The sequence below is a fragment of the Argopecten irradians genome, chromosome 10, assembly GCF_041381155.1.
Source record: "Argopecten irradians isolate NY chromosome 10, Ai_NY, whole genome shotgun sequence".
NCBI lineage: Eukaryota > Metazoa > Mollusca > Bivalvia > Pectinida > Pectinidae > Argopecten > Argopecten irradians.
In genome coordinates this window covers 28419031-28438897 of record NC_091143.1, presented here as the reverse complement: position 1 = coordinate 28438897, position 19867 = coordinate 28419031, and the positions used below count along the sequence as shown (strand labels likewise).

Sequence of the window (19867 nt, the reverse complement as noted above, 5' to 3'; positions counted from 1 at the left end):
TTGTTGCAGAGCCTATATTATTCTGGCTACGTTGTGTTTTTGTTGCAGAGCCTATATTATTCTGGCTACATTGTGTTTTTGTTGCAGAGCCTATATTATTCTGGCTACATTGTGTTTTTGTTGCAGAGCCTATATTATTATGGCTACATTGTGTTTTTGTTACAGAGCCTATATTATTCTGGCTACGGTCCATTGCCACCTACTCCGAATGTAATGGAAAATCAAAGGGACCACCTATCTTCCTAATTGGTACCCATAGAGACAAGCTAGAGGGCACAGTAAGTACTCATAGAGGGATGGGGAGAGACAAGTTAGAGGGCACAGTAAGTACTCATAGAGGGATGGGGGAGAGACAAGCTAGAGGGCACAGTAAGTACTCATAGAGGAATGGGGAGAGACAAGCTAGAGGGCACAGTAAGTACTCATAGAGGGATGGGGGAGAGAGGCACAAAGCTAGAGGCACAGTAAGTACTCATAGAGGGATGGGGGAGAGACAAGCTAGAGGGCACAGTAAGTACTCATAGAGGATGGGGGAGAGACAAGCTAGAGGGCACAGTAAGTACTCATAGAGGAATGGGGGAGAGACAAGCTAGAGGGCACAGTAAGTACTCATAGAGGGATGGGGGAGAGACAAGCTAGAGGGCACAGTAAGTACTCATAGAGGGATGGGGGAGAGACAAGCTAGAGGGCACAGTAAGTACTCATAGAGGGATGGGGAGAGACAAGCTAGAGGGCACAGTAAGTACTCATAGAGGGATGGGGGAGAGACAAGCTAGAGGGCACAGTAAGTACTCATAGAGGGATGGGGGAGAGACAAGCTAGAGGGCACAGTAAGTACTCATAGAGGGATGGGGGAGAGACAAGCTAGAGGGCACAGTAAGTACTCATAGAGGGATGGGGGAGAGACAAGCTAAAGAGCACAGTAAGTACTCATAGAGGGATGGGGGAGAGACAAACTAGAGGGCACAGTAAGTACTCATAGAGGGATGGGGAGAGACAAGCTAGAGGGCACAGTAAGTACATAGAGGGATGGGGGAGAGACAAGCTAAAGAGCACAGTAAGTAACTCATAGAGGGATGGGGGAGAGACAAGCTACTAGAGGGCACAGTAAGTACTCATAGAGGATGGGGGAGAGACAAGCTAGAGGGCACAGTAAGTACTCATAGAGGGATGGGGGAGAGACAAGCTAAAGAGCACAGTAAGTACTCATAGAGGATGGGGGAGAGACAAGCTAGAGGGCACAGTAAGTACTCATAGAGGGATGGGGGAGAGACAAGCTAGAGGGCACAGTAAGTACTCATAGAGGGATGGGGAGAGACAAGCTAGAGGGCACAGTAAGTACTCATAGAGGGATGGGGGAGAGACAAGCTTAGAGGGCACAGTAAGTAATCATAGAGGATGGGGGAGAGACAAGCTAGAGGGCACAGTAAGTAATCATAGAGGGATGGGGGAGAGACAAGCTAGAGGGCACAGTAAGTACTCATAGAGGGATGGGGGAGAGACAAGCTAAAGGGCACAGTAAGTACTCATAGAGGGATGGGGGAGAGACAAGCTAGAGGGCACAGTAAGTACTCATAGAGGGATGGGGGAGAGACAAGCTAGAGGGCACAGTAAGTACTCATAGAGGGATGGGGGAGAGACAAGCTAGAGGGCACAGTAAGTACTCATAGAGGGATGGGGGAGAGGACAAGCTAGAGGGCACAGTAAGTACTCATAGAGGGATGGGGGAGACAAGCATAGATGGCACAGTAAGTACTGTTAAGAGGTGATGGGGAGAGACAAGCTAGAGGGCACAGTAAGTACTCATAGAGGGATGGGGGAGAGACAAGCTAGAGGGCACAGTAAGTACTCATAGAGGGATGGGGGAGAGACAAGCTAGAGGGCACAGTAAGTACTCATAGAGGGATGGGGGAGAGACAAGCTAGAGGGCACAGTAAGTACTCATAGAGGGATGGGGGAGAGACAAGCTAGAGGGCACAGTAAGTACTCATAGAGGGATGGGGGAGAGACAAGCTAGAGGGCACAGTAAGTACTCATAGAGGGATGGGGGAGAGACAAGCTAGAGGGCACAGTAAGTACTCATAGAGGGATGGGGGAGAGACAAGCTAGAGGGCACAGTAAGTACTCATAGAGGGATGGGGGGAGAGACAAGCTAGAGGGCACAGTAAGTACTCATAGAGGGATGGGGGAGAGACAAGCTAGAGGGCACAGTAAGTACTCATAGAGGGATGGGGGAGAGACAAAAGCTAGAGGGCACAGTAAGTACTCATAGAGGGTTGGGGGAACAGTAAGTACAGTAAAGTAGAGGGATGGGGGAGAGACAAGCTAGAGGCACAGTAGTACTCATAGAGATGGGAGAGACAAGCTAGAGGGCACAGTCAGAGAGACAAGCTAGAGGGCACAGTAAGTACTCATAGAGGGATGGGGGAGAGAACAAGCTAGAGGGCACAGTAAGTACTCCATAGAGGGATGGGGGAGAGACAAGCTAAAGGGCACAGTAAGTACTCATAGATGAATGAGGGGAGAGACAAGCTAGAGGGCACAGTAAGTACTCGATAGAGAAATAAGGGAAAGACAAGCTAAAGAGCACACAGTAAGTATACTCATAGAGGGCATTGGGGAGAGACAAAGCTAAGGGCACTGTAAGTACTCATAGAGGAATAAGGGAGACAAGCTAGAGGGCACAGTAAGTACTCATAGAGGGATGGGGGAGAGACAAGCTAGAAGGCACAGTAAGTACTCATAGAGGGGATGGGGGAGAGAGACAAGCTAGAGGGCACAGTAAGTACTCATAGAGGGATGGGGAGAGACAAGCTAGAGGGCACAGTAAGTACTCATAGAGGGATGGGGAGAGACAAGCTAAGAGGCACAGTAAGTACTCATAGAGGGATGGGGAGAGACAAGCTAGAGGGCACAGTAAGTACTCATAGAGGGATGGGGGAGAGACAAGCTAAGGGCACAGTAAGTACTCATAGAGGAATGGGGGGAGAGACAAGCTAGAGGCACAGTAAGTACTCATAGAGGGATAGGGGGAGAGACAAGCTAGAGGGCACAGTAAGTACTCATAGAGGGATGGGGGGAGAGACAAGCTAGAGGGCACAGTAAGTACTCATAGAGGGATGGGGGAGAGACAAGCTAGAGGGCACAGTAAGTACTCATAGAGGGATGGGGGAGAGACAAGCTAGAGGGCACAGTAAGTACTCATAGAGGGATGGGGAGAGACAAGCTAGAGGGCACAGTTAGTACTCATAGGGGACAAGCTAAAGGGCACAGTAAGTACTCATAGAGACAAGAGAGGGCACAGTTAGTACTCATAGTAGGGATGGGGAGAGACAAGCTAGAGGGCACAGTTAGTACTCATAGAGACAAGGATGGGGTACTCAGAGACAAGCTAGAGGGCACAGTAAGTACTCATAGAGGGATAGAGACAAGCTAGAGGCACAGTTAGTACTCATAGAGGGATGGGGGAGAGACAAGCTAAAGAGCACAGTAAGTACTCATAGAGGGATGGGGGAGAGACAAGCTAGAGGGCACAGTAAGTACTCATAGAGGGATGGGGGAGAGGCAAGCTAAAGGGCACAGTAAGTACTCATAGAGGGATGGGGGAGAGACAAGTAAGTACTAGAGAGGGGAGACAAGCTAGAGGGCACAGTAAGTACTCATAGAGGGATGGGGGAGAGACAAGCTAGAGGGCACAGTAAGTACTCATAGAGGGATGGGGGAGAGACAAGCTAGAGGGCACAGTAAGTACTCATAGAGGGATGGGGGAGAGACAAGCTAGAGGGCACAGTAAGTACTCATAGAGGGATGGGGGAGAGACAAGCTAGAGGGCACAGTAAGTACTCATAGAGGGATGGGGGAGAGACAAGCTAGAGGGCACAGTAAGTACTCATAGAGGGATGGGGGAGAGACAAGCTAAAGGGCACAGTAAGTACTCATAGAGAGATGGGGGAGAGACAAACTAGAGGGCACAGTAAGTACTCATAGAGGGATGGGGGAGAGACAAGCTAGAGGGCACAGTAAGTACTCATAGAGGGATAGGGGAGAGACAAGCTAGAGGGCACAGTAAGTACTCATAGAGGGGGAAAGACAAGCTAGAGGGCACAGTAAGTACTCATAGAGGGATGGGGGAGAGACAAGCTAGAGGGCACAGTAAGTACTCATAGAGGGGATGGGGAGAGACAAGCTAGAGGGCACAGTAAGTACTCATAGAGGGATGGGGAGAGAAAGCAGAGGGCACAGTAAGTACTCGTGGGGAGAGGCTAGAGGGCACAGTAAGTACTCATAGAGGGATGGGGAGAGACAAGCTAAAGGGCACAGTAAGTACTCATAGAGGGATGGGGGAGAGACAAGCTAGAGGGCACAGTTAGTACTCATAGAGGGATGGGGAGAGAGACAAGCTAGAGGGCACAGTAAGTACTCATAGAGGGATGGGGGAGAGACAAGCTAAAGAGCACAGTAAGTACTCATAGAGGGATGGGGGAGAGACAAACTAGAGGGCACAGTAAGTACTCAATAGAGGGATGGGGAGAGACAAGCTAGAGGGCACAGTAAGTACTCATAGAGGGATGGGGGAGAGACAAGCTAAAGGGCACAGTAAGTACTCATAGAGGGATGGGGAGAGACAAGCTAGAGGGCACAGTAAGTACTCATAGAGGGAATGGGGGAGAGACAAGCTAGAGGGCACAGTAAGTACTCATAGAGGATGGGGGAGAGACAAGCTAGAGGGCACAGTAAGTACTCATAGAGAGATGGGGGAGAGACAAACTAGAGGCACACTAAGTACTCGTAGAGGGGAGAGACAAGCTAGAGGACACATTAAGTACTTGTAGAGGAATGAAGAGAGAGACAAGCTAGAGGGCACAGTAAGTACTCATAGAGAGATAAGGGAAAGACAAGCTAAAGAGCACAGTAAGTACTCATAGAGGGAAGGAGGAGAGACAAGCTAGAAGGACACATTAAGTACTTGTAGAGGAATGAAGGAGAGACAAGCTAGAGGGCACAGTAAGTACTCATAGAGAGATAAGGGAAAGACAAGCTAAAGAGCACAGTAAGTACTCATAGAGGGATGGGGAGAGAGACAAACTAGAGGGCACAGTAAGTACTCATAGAGGGATGGGGAGAGACAAGCTAAAGAGCACAGTAAGTACTCATAGAGGGATTGGGGAGAGACAAACTAGAGGGCACAGTAAGTACTCATAGAGGGATCGGGGAGAGACAAGCTAGAGGGCACTGTATGTACTCGTAGAGGAATGGGGGAGAGACAAGCTAAAGAGCACAGTAAGTACTCATAGAGAGATGGGGGAGAGACAAACTAGAGGGCACAGTAAGTACTCATAGAGGGATAGGGAAGAGACAAGCTAGAGAGCACAGTAAGTACTCATAGAGGGATAGGGGAGAGACAAGCTAAAGAGCACAGTAAGTACTCATAGAGAGATGGGGGAGAGACAAACTAGAGGGCACAGTAAGTACTCATAGAGGGATGGGGGAGAGACAAGCTAGAGGGCACAGTAAGTACTCATAGAGGGATGGGGGAGAGACAAGCTAGAGGGCACAGTAAGTACTCATAGAGAGATAAGGGAAAGACAAGCTAAAGAGCACAGTAAGTACTCATAGAGGGAAGGAGGAGAGACAAGCTAGAGGACACATTAAGTACTTGTAGAGGACATGAAGGGAGAGACAAGCTAGAGGGCACAGTAAGTACTCATAGAGAGATAAGGGAGAGACAAGCTAAAGAGCACAGTAAGTACTCATAGAGGGATGGGGGAGAGACAAGCTAGAGGGCACAGTAAGTACTCATAGAGAGATAAGGGGGAGAGACAAGCTAAAGAGCACAGTAAGTACTCATAGAGGGAAGGAGGAGAGACAAGCTAGAGGGCACAGTAAGTGCTTATAGAGAGATAAGGGAAAGACAAGCTAAAGAGCACAGTAAGTACTCATAGAGGGATGGGGGAGAGACAAGCTAGAGGGCACAGTAAGTACTCATAGAGGGATGGGGAGAGACAAGTTAGAGGGCACAGTAAGTACTCATAGAGGGATAGGGGAGAGACAAGCTAGAGGGCACAGTAAGTACTCATAGAGGGATGGGGGAGAGACAAGCTAGAGGACACAGTCAGTACTCGTAAAGACAAGCTAGAGGGCAAGTTAGTACTCATAGAGACAAGCTAGAGGGCACAGTAAGTACTCATAGAGAGATAAGGGAAAGACAAGCTAAAGAGCACAGTAAGTACTCATAGAGGGAAGGAGGAGAGACAAGCTAGAGGGCACAGTAAGTGCTTATAGAGAGATAAGGGAAGACAAGCTAAAGAGCACAGTAAGTACTCATAGAGGGATGGGGGAGAGACAAGCTAGAGGGCACAGTAAGTACTCATAGAGGGATAAGGGAGAGACAAGCTAGAGGGCACAGTAAGTACTCATAGAGGGATAGGGGAGAGACAAGCTAGAGGCACAGTAAGTACTCATAGAGGGAAGGAGGAGAGACAAGCTAGAGGGCACAGTAAGTACTCATAGAGGGATAGGGGAGAGACAAGCTAAAGAGTACAGTAAGTACTCAATAGAGGGATGGGGGAGAGACAAGCTTGAGGGCACAGTAAGTACTCATAGAGGGGGACAAGCTAGAGGGGACAGTTAGTACTCATAGAGGGATGGGGGAGAGAGCAAGCTAGCTAAAGAGCACAGTAAGTGCTCATAGAGGGATAGGGGAGCGACAAGCTAGAGGGCACAGTAAGTACTCGTAGAGACAAGCTAGAGGGCACAGTAAGTACTCATAGAGGGATGGGGGAGAGACAAGCTTAAGGGCACAGTAAGTACTCATAGAGAGATGGACAGTACTGGACAGAATTGTAAGATTAGTGGGAATGTATAGACAGCTGAAGCGATAATACCTGTAAAAGACTAGAGGGGTATCAATAGTGACAGGCTATGCTGGGACATGCTAGAGGACAGAGTAATTACCCATAGAGGAGTGGAGGGTTACCAGTAGTGACAAGTTAGAGGAGAATTCTGGGACATGCTAGAGGGCAGAGTAATTACCCATAGAGGAGTGGAGGGTTACCAGTAGTGACAAGGTTAGAGGAGAATTCTGGGACATACTAGAGGGCAGAGTAATTAACCCATAGAGGATTGGAGGGTTACCAGCAGTGACTAGTTAGAGGAGAATTTTAGGACATGCTAGAGGGCAGAGTAATTACCCATAGAGGAGTGGAGGGTTACCAGTAGTGACAGGTTAGAGGAGAATTCTGGGACATGCTAGAGGGCAGAGTAATTACCCATAGAGGAGTGGAGGGTTACCAGCAGTGACAGGTTAGAGGAGAATTCTGGGACATGCTAGAGGGCAGAGTAATTACCCATAGAGGAGTGGAGGGTTACCAGCAGTGACAGGTTAGAGGAGAATTCTGGGACGTGCTAGAGGGCAGAGTAATTACTTATAGACGAGTGGCAGTAAAAAGTAACTAAAATCCAAATAAAAACAGCAATGTACTCATAGATGTAGGGTTCAGTGTATCACAAGTGAAAATATTTCTATTTCTTTATTACCAAATTCAAAATTGTAAACACACAAATTATCAAACCATTTAGATTTATTTTATGTCATCACATGGCTGTTTTATTTTAGGAAGAAGAAAAACAGAAAAAGTTTGAAGCTCTTTGTGCCAAAATTACTTCACATTCCGATGTTGAACCTATCCAAAACCAGATTTTGGACTACTTTTGTGTCAGTAATGTGATAGATCAGTGTGATATTGATGGTAAGCAAAAGTTTGAAGGCATTATGAAAGCTATCATAAAGGCTGCGAGGTACCAGTCGCAATGGCAGAGGGATATTCCTACAAAATGGCTGGCACTTGAAAGGGAAATCATGAAGACGAAGAAGAAGGAAAAGATTAAAACATTTGAAGAAATTGTTGAGATGGATAGGAAGATGGAAGTTCCAATTAGGGATAAAGAAGAAATTCAGATGTTTCTGAGGTGAGAATAGATGAATCTTCATGCATAAATATTCAAGAATTTGAAAATTGGGTATCCTGTAGAGTTTATGGAATCAAATCACTTGTCTATCCTTCTTTTCATATTATTGTCAATCCATAAGCTATTTCCATTGCATAATTTTCCCAGAAAATTACAAAATAAATCTTTCTTAATTTTCATATTGCATATTGCATTTTTGGGGACCGATAGCTAGGACAATAACATAATCTGATTAAAATACAGATCCTTTATTACTACATTTGATAAGAGGATCTGACAACATTCCATTAGGGGTCACGTCCAGTTGACCTTTCGCAATGGCCAGACAAATTACTGTTGCCAGAATCTTGTCTGGGGATGAAACAGTTTCAAAAAGCTGTCAGAATTATTTTCATGTACATAGTCATCTCATCCAAAGAGCACGGCAAAGCTAATTGTATATGTATACTGGGGCGAAATGGAATTTTCAATTGATGTAGTAAGGTGAAGAAAATGAATTTGATGTGATGTACAGGTGGTATAAAGGTCATTTGAACTTGACCCCTTATGGAATGTTGTCAGATCCTCTATTTAATGGAGTGGTTATAAGGATCTGTATTTTAATCAGATTGGGCAACAGCATGACTATCAGTCAGCCATCTTGATTGTTGAATTTTTGTTATTTCAGAGAAAAACTGAAGTCTCAAATTTAATACAGGTTTTCCTGTCTTGTTGTGCATATTGCATTTTGGTACCATTCAAACAAGGTGGCCAACAGGCAGCCATTTTGAATTTTGAGAATTAAAATCTGTTATTGTTATATCTGAGAAAGTACTGAATTAAGGAATCTGTCTCAAGTTTCCTATAAAAGCTCCCTTTGTGCTTTTAGTTGTGCACATTGCATGTTTAGACTAATGGAAAGCAAGATGGCTGCAGATTAACAGGCAGCCATCTTGGCTTTTGATGGTAGCAAGAATTCCTCTTTCAGAAGTACACAGAACAGAAATAAATGCTAGAATTCCAGATTACTTACTCTCACCACTGTATTTTGCAGGTACTTGCACTTGATGGGATACATAATATACTTTGATGAAGATGTTGGCCTTGACGGTCCTCACCGGTACAAGGACCTTACGATCATCATTAATCCACAATGGGTCATCTACGCCTTCCGCAGACTGATCACCAACCCAAAAAACATCGCAAGTAGAGGCTGTAAAAGAATGGTGTTATGGAACAGTTATGTTAAGGATGGGCAGCTCACGACACCACTTATAGATGACTTATGGAGCAAACAGGAAGGAGATACAGAGATAGAAGAGTTTATGCCCTATAAAAACCATCTGCTGTGGGTAATGGAACGGTTAGGACTTCTAGCCCCTCCTGTTTATCACAAATCTCAAACTGATTGCCCTGTCAATCTGGACTACTACATCGTCCCAAGTATGCTGTCAGATGTTGATCCAACCTGGGTGGAGGACCTTCTTGCTTCTGACCTATTAGTGCGGCCAGCGACGTTGCGTCTGACACTAGGAGGACAGTTTATCTCGCTCCCAGTGTACCATAAGCTTCTGGCCGTGTGTTTGACCAAATTCAAGTTGCCAACCGTTCTGGCTCTTCCGAACAAAAGACAAGAAGACTTCAGCAAGGCAGATTGCATCAAGAAAGGTTTTGGGTGCTTAGAAGTGACTGGTGCCTGGAAGGTGATTTTGGTCTACAGTAACTCTGCCATTAACATTTCTCTGTTCACTTACAGCGATGTTAATGAAGTGCGCGCTGGCATCGGAGTTGATGTACGTGTCTTTCTTGAAGAGACACTGGTGGATGTGCTTAGGCTTCAGGGACAAAACATAGAAAATCTAGAATTTAAGTACTTCTTGGGACATGAAGTTTTAGAGGGTAAAGGTCAGGGACAGTTCAAATCCAAAGAAGATATCGAAGAACTCAGTAAAGATGATCGATGCTACATAGGAAGTGATAACCACCTGAAAAAAGCTGATCTTAAACCATGGTTCTGTAGTGATGAGGAAAAGGTAGGTTCTATAAATAGGCATCATTAAGAGCTTTGCATGGATTAAGATTTTCTGACTTGAGAACAGCCATTAGGAGTGATATAGTTTGCATCTTTATGTAAATTTTAACATATCAGGCATTTATTTATGTAAGACAGTTCTGTATTTGCATATTACAGAGTCATCTGCCCTTGCAGGTAGGTGTTGATTGTGGTCATTTGTTTGCTAGCATAACGTCAAACATTTCTGAGAAAACGAAGTGAGTTGCACCCACAAAATAATGACGTCACAATGGATACCTGGCCGCAAGGGAGGTAACTAAAGTATTTGATTGTGACGTCAAGTGTTTGCGAACTTAACGACATAATTTTCAGAGAAAATGAAGTGAACTGCAATGGATACCTCCCCACAAGGGAGCTAACTCTGTAATCTGCAAAGACGGAATACATGACATTGTATAAAAAAGTTTGATTACCACTTTTTGACAGTATTTCACAGTTCCGCTGAATTTAAAGGTAATGGGGTTTTGTTGTATGAAGTCTTTTATCCGATAACTTAGATATATACTTATACCCCTTATACTATTTATTGTAACAAAGGGGCATAACTCTGAAAGTGATTTGGGTATCTAATACGGACATCTTTACTGTTTAAAGATTATTGCCTCCAAGTTGCATTGAAAACCATCAAGTAGGATTATTTCCTCCAATATTTGTTGAAATCTCTCCAGTAGTTTAGTAGTAGTAATTGGTCAATTGTTGTGTCTACAGATAAGACAGAAAGACAACTTTTATTGGATGTTAATGGAAAAATAAATTCTCTGCTTTGTATATAAATATATAATTGTTTCTTTTTGTTTCAGGATATGCCAATCCCAGTGCCCAGTAAGTACTTATCCCTGTATTGAATATTTATTTAGTTCATTCATATCAGTTTTTAGTATAGAATCTGTGTTTATTTAGCAGTTTGGCTGATATGTTGTTATCATTTCTGTTATCCATATAGATGTTGGTCTTAATATGTCTTTTTTGAATGAAAATATCCAAATATCCATATATAAGTAGGTCTAAAGGTCAAGGTCAATGATTCTTTCTTTTATATCTAATGCAAAGATTATACAAATGTGATTATCAATTACATGAAGTGTCACTTGAAGGGCAAGGTAAGGTTTAAATATTAAAGAACAATTAGTATTAAAAGACCTGTGAAATGTTTCAACTTTCTGAGAAACTAACATCAAAATATAAGTCATACATGTAAAGATCTTTTATGACTGAATTTATATACCATCATTATGTACATGACTTTCAACCTTTTTTTAAACAGAATTCCTGCGCTTGGATCAGCAGAAACTTATCCCTATGCCACTTCATTTGACTAGGATCAGTGCATGTATCAGTTTGAAAGGTGACAGAGAAAAGGAGAGCTTTGGTTTTGGACTGGGACTGGAGAAGCATCACATTGATGCCATTCTAGAAGAGAACAAAGGGATGAAAGATCAGGCTTACAAAATGTTGTGCAAATGGCAGGAATTAAAGAGAAAAGGCACTATCGGGGACATAGTGAAGGGAATGAAAAAATATGGACTTGATTGTGGATTTTTCTACAAGAAAGGGAAAGTGTTTGATTGATTCTGTGATTCTGATCGTTTGGTTGTTGATGTTACATTTAACCTATGCAATGCAAAGTATATCCTTGTCCTGTAAGGATAGTTTTCACTTGAAGAGTCTGATCACATGGTCGAATGGACCGTTTTGATTGGATAAGTCACAAGTGTTTTGTATTCTGATCAGTGATTTCACAGTCACATTCGTTAATGAATGATACAACTCACAAGTGGTAATTGCATGGTCATACCGTGACAAACAGGTACAGGTAGATAAGATTAGGCGAGTCACCACAGCTAAATTGCGCTGTGATTGGACAGTGAGAAAAGGGTAACTATGGTAACCAATTCTGACTGGGCGAGTCAACACAGGTATATATTGTGTTCTCATTGGACAATGATGAAAAGGTAACTATGGACACCAACTTTGATTGGAAAAGTCTATTAACTCACAAAGAGATTGGACAATTAACAATTTGTGGCTATAGTAACCTACATATGAACCATATATCCATTGGGTGAAATTCAAGATGTCAACTTCTAGCCGTGTGCTACGCTGCAATAACCAAAGCCAAAAGTTTGAAAGGATGTTATCTTTTGGACAATTACATACTAGCTGCTATGGTTACCTACTTAAGTCCAGCAAGCAATGCACAAAGCACATATGGTGTTTGATCACAAAATCTGATTGGACAATATACACCATGTGACTTTTGTGATAACTTAATATGAAGGGCAGCATTGTCATTGACATTACATACTGTATACATGTCTAACACTTCATATTTGTGGTAATTTCTTAATTAGTGGTTACAAGCCTTCATTTTATTTTGTGTGCAAAATCTATAAAGATTAACTTTAAATGTAACATTGTGAACAGCTAATTTTGTGTTAAATATTTCTATCCGTTGTAGAATGTGCTTATGATGTTAAAACAATGTTAGAGATAAAATCTTACAGAGCATGCTTAAAAGGCTCCAATAATGGGGCACATACTACCTTATCCTCTTAGCAGTTCCAATCAGTGACTGTACGCACAAGGAAGGAATTCCTGTATCGTGAATCTTTTTGGTTTTGGTGATATTTATTTCAACAAGTTTGTGGTGATATGATTTTCGTAATATTTAAGGAACAAAAGAAAATGATATTATATATACTAGATGAAAATAATTAATACAACTGTATATTTTGAAAAGCAGTTTTAAAGTTGATAAAGATAGCATGCTGCAATGTATATAGATTATCGTTAAAAAAACAACTCAAAAATTTAAAGTAAATTTTAGAACAAGATGGAAAGCCTATCTTTATTTAGAAACAGCATTTTCATTCATACCATTCGTACCTCAGTTTTGTGAGTCTCCCATCATTATTTCTATATATAGTACCTTAAATGAGTGATTATTCCATATAAGATTTATGAAAGAAGCAGAATTTTTTTTTTTTTTTTTTGCCTCTGTGGCCCAGTTGTTAATAATTCCTGACATATTAGTACATAAGCCCTCCACCTCTAAGTAACGAGTTTAATCCGGTAGATGCAGGGCGGTTGTCAGAAACTGACCATTGGTCTGTGTTTTTTTTTCCAGTACTCCTGCTTCACTCCGCCATTTGAACATGGCACATCCTTATATAAACTTGCATGTTTATAGGATATTAAAGTAATCAAACCAAATCAAATTTATAATTTTGCTAAATTTGGTTTCTTGACATCAATTTATTGTATCTGTCATGAAATCACAATAGAGTTCCAGCCAATGAAAAGTGATCCAAGTTATATAACACTAGTGACATATGCAAAAATATTACAGGGGCGAAGTTTTGTTTATTGTTTGGCCAGTAAAAGAGCCTCAAAATGATATGCCTGCTATGAAATGAGAGGGCACAGACATTGTTAATTACCTATGGTTTTTGCCTCCTATCCTTTTAGTTATGTCATGGCCAGTCCTTTCCGTCATATCTTGTTTAAATTTCATATGGAGGCAGACATTTCAAGGTTTATTTTATTGTAAAAGTTATGAAACTCAAGCTAAAGCTTGCCGATCAAAAACATAAATGATATTCTATGTAATTGTAGTAACATAAGTTTTAAAAAAGTCTTAGAAGAAATCTAATTATCATATAATAAGAACTTCAAATGTTGTCATTTGACATAGTGATAGAGCTATGATAGGATTCTAATTTTGATGATACCATTAATGCTACCATTCTTAGTTTTACTTTTGTCAGAACGGAGGGGCTTAACACGTGCACGTTAATGATCTTCTTGCGATTGCTCACAACAAATTTCTGTATATTTCAAAGTGCAATGTATTGAAAACTAACTGGACAAATATCATACTGGTTGCGGAATTTTTACCCTATCTATTCTGTACATTGGATCTTCTTGATTCATGTCAATGTATGTAACTCGTTTTTAAGCTATCATGGTTTGAAGTTTTCCCTAATTTAATAAAAGTTTGTAATTAAAACTAACATCCCAACTATTATGGTTTGAAGTTTTCCCCAAATTTTATAAAATTTTGTATTTAAAACTACCATAGGATTAAGACTATGTAAATGTTTATAAGGATGTTATTATGTGTAATAGAAGAGTTCTGTTGTTAGTGTGTGAATTACTGGAGCTGACGGTCAGGTATAGCCTGATAACTGTTGAAATTCTCACGTGGTAGATTTCTCTCCTAAGAACTGACTGCATTTTCTTAAAATTTCTGAGTAAGTAACTCGTCATAAGAAAGCATTACAGACAGTTAAGGATCAAACTTTATAGCAATATGCAACGTGGGTAATTACAATTTGCGGTCGAGTAGTTCCTCTTTCCAGGGATAGTTACGTCACAAAAATCACATCAAAGTATGACATCACAATCATAAGAAGGTACAACTAATCGAAGGTAAATCTTACTTTATCCACATCGTTTTGTATCTTTAAAACTGTGATTTGACTTAGACGGTTGACAAGAGTCGCAGACTAATACAGGTGTACCGTATGTTGACAGTTATGATTACCTTGTAGCTGATAATGGCAGTGAAAGTGTACATTGATGACATTATCAGAAGCAAGGAAAATCAGCTATAATTATTTCAAGAATTGTCAGAAATGGACCATAACAACATATTTGAGTCATTCGATGAGAAGAATGATTTCATTATTGATATTTTTTATTTATTTTTATATTTATTTCAAAGAGCATTTGATTGGATAAATTCTAACTAAGTTTGTAAATGACCTAATACAGAAGAAATGTGATTGGTTTGTTGCTCAGCAGGAGATGTCCAAGTGGATCTGTTGGAATCTTCTGTAGTATTGTGTAGTATGCTTTCCTACAGAGAATTTGAAGTTCATGTTTATGATGCTGAGGCCTTCATGGTTAGCTAGACAGAGATCGTGGATTCAAATGTGAATACGATGTACAGCTGAATTTTCACTACAGCTGTATGTATATGGTTTCTAGAATGTTTACTTTTAAATTAGTTTACACAATAGCATAATTCATGTTTTATACATACACATGAAATGTATATTGTAGATGCTAACTATCTATGAAAATGTATATTCTGCAGCATTATAGATTTTACATCTTTGGTTCCTATAGGCCATATAATGGTATATACAGGTCTATGTGGCCTTTTACTATGTAAAGATGTGTGTAAATATTGAGTGTATATATACTGGCTGGCGACCAATTCTTACAAAGTACCAAATCTCACAACCTGATCCGTTCAGACCGTAGGCTGATTAACATGGGGAAGCGATCAGAGGTTGACTTTATTTGCAAAAATTTGTATGTAATGATAAATACACGATCATGTAATGGTGAGAATCGGTACTTGGCGAGATTTGGTCACAGTTCGATATACTGTAAGACAACAGAATCATGAGCTGAACCTTCTTTTTGTCCAATTTACAATGTAGAACTATGATCACCATTTTCAAGGATGTTTTGTCAGTCATGTTTTGTATAAAACTTATATTTATTCAGAATATGTAATGTGTTATGTGCTTCTCTAGATATTCTGAAATAAGGTCCGGTCATTATGTTATTTTTTTAGCTCACCTGGCCCGAAGGGCCAGGTGAGCTTATGTCATGGCGCGGCGTCCGTCGTCATTTCCTTTAAATCGCTACTAGTCATAGAGTTCTGGATGGATTGTAACCAAATTTGGCCAGAAACATCCTTGGGGGAAGGGGAACAGAACTTGTATAAATTTTGGCTCTGACCCCCAGGGGGCAGGAGGGGCGGGGCCCAATAGGGGTAATAGAGGTAAATCCTATAAATCGCTACTTGTCCTAGAGTTCTGCATGGATTGTTAACAAATTTGGCCACAAACATCCTTGGGGAGAGGGGAACAGAACTTGTATAAATTTTGGCTCTGACCCCCAGGGGGCAGGAGGGGCGGGGCCCAATAGGGGTAATAGAGGTAAATCCTATAAATCGCTACTTGTCCTAGAGTTCTGCATGGATTGTAACCAAATTTGGCCACAAACATCCTTGGGGGAAGGGGAACAGAACTTGTATAAATTTTGGCTCTGACCCCCTTGAGGCAGGAGGGGCGGGGCCCAATAGGGGAAATAGAGGTAAATCCTATAAATCGCTACTTGTCCTAGAGTTCTGCATGGATTGTAACCAAATTTGGCCAGAAACATCCTTGGGGGAAGGGGAACAGAACTTGTATAAATTTTGGCTCTGACCCCCCGGGGGCAGGAGGGGCGGGGCCCAATAGGGGTATTAGAGGTAAATCCTATAAATCGCTACTTGTCCTAGAGTTCTGCATGGATTGTAACCAAATTTGGCCAGAAACATCCTTGGGGGAAGGGGAACAGAACTTGTATAAATTTTGGCTCTGACCCCCCATGGGCAGGAGGGATGGGGCCCAATTGGGGAAATAGAGGTAAATCCTATAAATTGCTACTTGTCCTAGAGTTCTGCATGGATTGTAACCAAATTTGGCCAGAAACATCCTTGGGGGAAGGGGAACAGAACTTGTATAAATTTTGGCATTGACCCCCCGGGGGCAGGAAGGGCGGGGCCCAATAGGGGAAATAGAGGTAAATCCTAAAAATTCTACTTGTCTTAGAGTTCTGCATGGATTGTAACCAAATTTGGCCAGATACATCCTTGGGGTTAACAGAATTCGTATAAATTTTGGCTTTGACCCCCCTGGAGGAGAAAGAGTGGGGCCCAATAGGGGAATTAGAGGTAAATATCCAAATTTCTTCAGAAAAGAAACAATGAACTTATATTCAGAACATTACTTGGCATTACAAACCAGGTGAGCGATACAGGCCCTCTGGGCCTCTTGTTTCTGTACAGCTGTAGTGTTTTTATTTTTGTTTGAGTCACTATAATAACATCATTAAAACTTGTTATAATGGACACTGCTTATAAAAGATTGACTCATTGACCCTATTTAATGCATTTATTACATACAATGTAATTCACCTCTGTATATAGGACATCTGTCTATAAAGGACAATTTTGCTTTGCCCCTCTGATGTGCTTTATAGACAGGTTTAGGTATGATAAACAGAGGTTATAAATTTTGAACTAATGCTGCAAAGCACTTATCAAATTGATGATTCATTTTGTTACAAATTAGAATGAAGGACTCTTTTTAATGGCCATGAACTTGCAGATATATACATTCATTTTCATATATGTATATATTGTTCCATATTACATTATCTACAGGCCAATGACAATGTTTGCCTCTAAATTAACACCTTATAGACATGTACATGTGGTGTGTTTTGGTAATTTTGTTCTTTCAGGCGTTGTGATAGTTATTGTGAATAATATTACTGATAAACCAAGTAAATGCTATCACAATTTAGTTGCATATTATATTCCAGACATTAAAGTTTTATCATATGTAATTATGTAAGTATACATCCTTATCTGTGAGTGGCAGTTCATTTGAAGTGGCAAAACATTCCATGCATTATGGAATTTCTCATACTATTGGAAATGCTCCTCACACCCCCCCCCCCCCCACCACCCACCACACAATGCTTTTGTATGCTTATCCAGATCTCATGCAGTATTACTATGTCCTTTCTGATCACAATGTGATGAGCTTTACCAGGGTAAATGTAAGTAATAAAAACATATTTTAAACATTTTGTACTAGATTTTGACCGTAGCACATTCGATCATGTGAAATATTACCTTTGATTAGCATTTAATAGTGCTGTACGATAAGGAATAACCAAAATAATTGTGAGATGTGTGTAAATTGGTGATTGTTATCTTAATCAGATCAATTTTCACAAATGATGCAGCTGTCACAAATTCTGGCTAACTTCAAGCACTAATTATGGTTACTTAAAGCCAAACTTAGGAGCACAAACAAATTCTTATTGGTCCTATTTTGTCTACTCATGTCTAGTCAACTGTGGTACAACTAGACTTCATTTGCATATTTGTTGCCATTTAAAAGCGTGTGACAGTAATTGGTTATTCCACATAATTATGTCGTAACAAAAGAGGGAACAGCCTAATTTTGGTCCATAGTTTATGCTCAAAGTTGGCCCCAGTTGACGAATGAAACCTGAAGATAAGAGATCGCTCTTCAAGACTGGTAACAACAGAACAAAATGGATATGCTGCTGTGATTTCTGCAACACTGGAGCAGTGTTGATTTAGTATAATAATGTGATATTTTAAACTAAAGGCCCACTATCTTTCCGAAACAATAATTAAAAGTTTCTTATAAACAATACTAGTTTAAGAAAATATATATCTGCCCTCTGAAATGAGGTTATAACACCAATCAATTGCTAGTTACCTTGTAAAGTGAAGATTCATTTCGCTGTTAGCAGGGGCAGTGGTTGTCTACTAACGCAGGGTAATTAGGATGACGATGGGAAACTTAGTACAGCCCGAGTTACGAAAATTAATCAAATTTCTAATTATCCAGAACGTTTTGATAAGTGTAGTATTAACGGTAAGCTAATAACTTTTGCGACTTATAAAATTATCGATATAATTTTACATTCCCATTTTCACATGCAAAGCTGTTTCAGAAAGGTAGTGGGACTTTAAAGCTTCAATGAGTGTTATGGCTTGTTGAGTATATAATATATTTTGATTACAAAATGTTATAATACTTGTATGTTTGGGTTTTTTTTTATTGAACTGAATTATTCAAAAGCTTGGATATGATAACAAAATGCTAATGTTGAAGTTTTTGTTCCAATAAAATCTGTTTATCAATAAATATCTAATGAATGTTGAATAGTACTTATGATAATTTATAAAAAAAAAAAAAAAATGAAAAAAACACGCAATACATGACGTGATAAATGATTGAAAAATATCATATTTTGATTTATGTATTTTACACAATAGCCTCAGTTGGAGGTTAACGATGCAACAGTCAGTAATTCGTGAACAACTCAAAACAACTTATTTTTGCAATAGATAAAACTCCTATGTTTCGTTAGCAGTAAGAATTTGTGCAAAAATATGTTGCAGCAAAAGCCTGTCAAATAATGCTTTTCAACTTTAGATTGTGAAAATAAATCACCTTTAAAAAATCACTAAAGAGGCCCAATGTGCCATCTGGCTATTAATTATACAATACAACACATACATCTTATATGTAGAAGAACTAAGTACAAAGTAAGTCATTTAAAGATGTTAGCCTATTAGATCCCTGTGACCTTGAATGGAGGTTAAGGTCATTCATTTTGATGAAGGTAGCCCTTCAATCCAGCATGTTACAGCCCTAATATTAGGTCCCTAGGCCTCTTACTTATTGAGAAGAAGTTGTTTTAAAATTGTAGCATATTTGACCCCTGTTATCTTGAATGAATGTCAAGGTCATTCGATTGAATAAAAACTTTGTAGCCTTCCATTCCAGCATGTTATAGACCCAATATCAGGCCTCTAGGCCTCTAGTCATTCACAATAAGTTGTTTAAATATTTTGGCCATTTAGACCCATGTGACCTTGAATGATGTAAAAGGTCATTCATTTGAACAAACTTGGTAGCCCTTCATCCCAGCCTGCCACTGGCCCAATATCAGGTCTCTAGGCCTCTAAGTTATTTACAAAGAGTTGTTTTAAGTTTTACCTTTTTGACCCCTGTGACCTTAAATGTAGGTCATTCATTTGAACAAACTTGGTAGCCTTTTATCCCAGCATGCTACAGGTCAAATGTTGGTATCCTGGGCCTTTTGGTAATTGAGAAGAAGTAGTTTGAAAGAAAAGTTTACGCACAGAGCACGACGACGGACAATGCATGATGACAACAGGTCATTCGCGTCAGATGAAAAACACAAAACCCCTGGAGTATGTCATCGCAA

General features: G+C 40.7%; 1 protein-coding gene across 3 annotated transcripts in view; it reads left to right on the top strand.

Moving 5' to 3' along the window:
* LOC138333559 (uncharacterized) overlaps nucleotides 1-18795 on the top strand; it is a 43905-nt gene extending 25110 nt beyond the window's left edge. For 2 of the 3 annotated variants that reach the window (XM_069282014.1, XM_069282013.1), the window contains 5 exons: nucleotides 166-278; nucleotides 7616-7968; nucleotides 9002-9980; nucleotides 10822-10843; nucleotides 11286-18795. In XM_069282014.1, the coding sequence (XP_069138115.1) occupies nucleotides 166-278; nucleotides 7616-7968; nucleotides 9002-9980; nucleotides 10822-10843; nucleotides 11286-11590 (1772 nt within the window). In that variant the 3' untranslated portion in view covers nucleotides 11591-18795. The remainder of the gene's footprint in view (nucleotides 1-165; nucleotides 279-7615; nucleotides 7969-9001; nucleotides 9981-10821; nucleotides 10844-11285) is intronic. The other variant, XR_011209998.1, reaches the window with a different exon arrangement.
* The last annotated feature ends 1072 nt before the right edge of the window (nucleotides 18796-19867 follow it).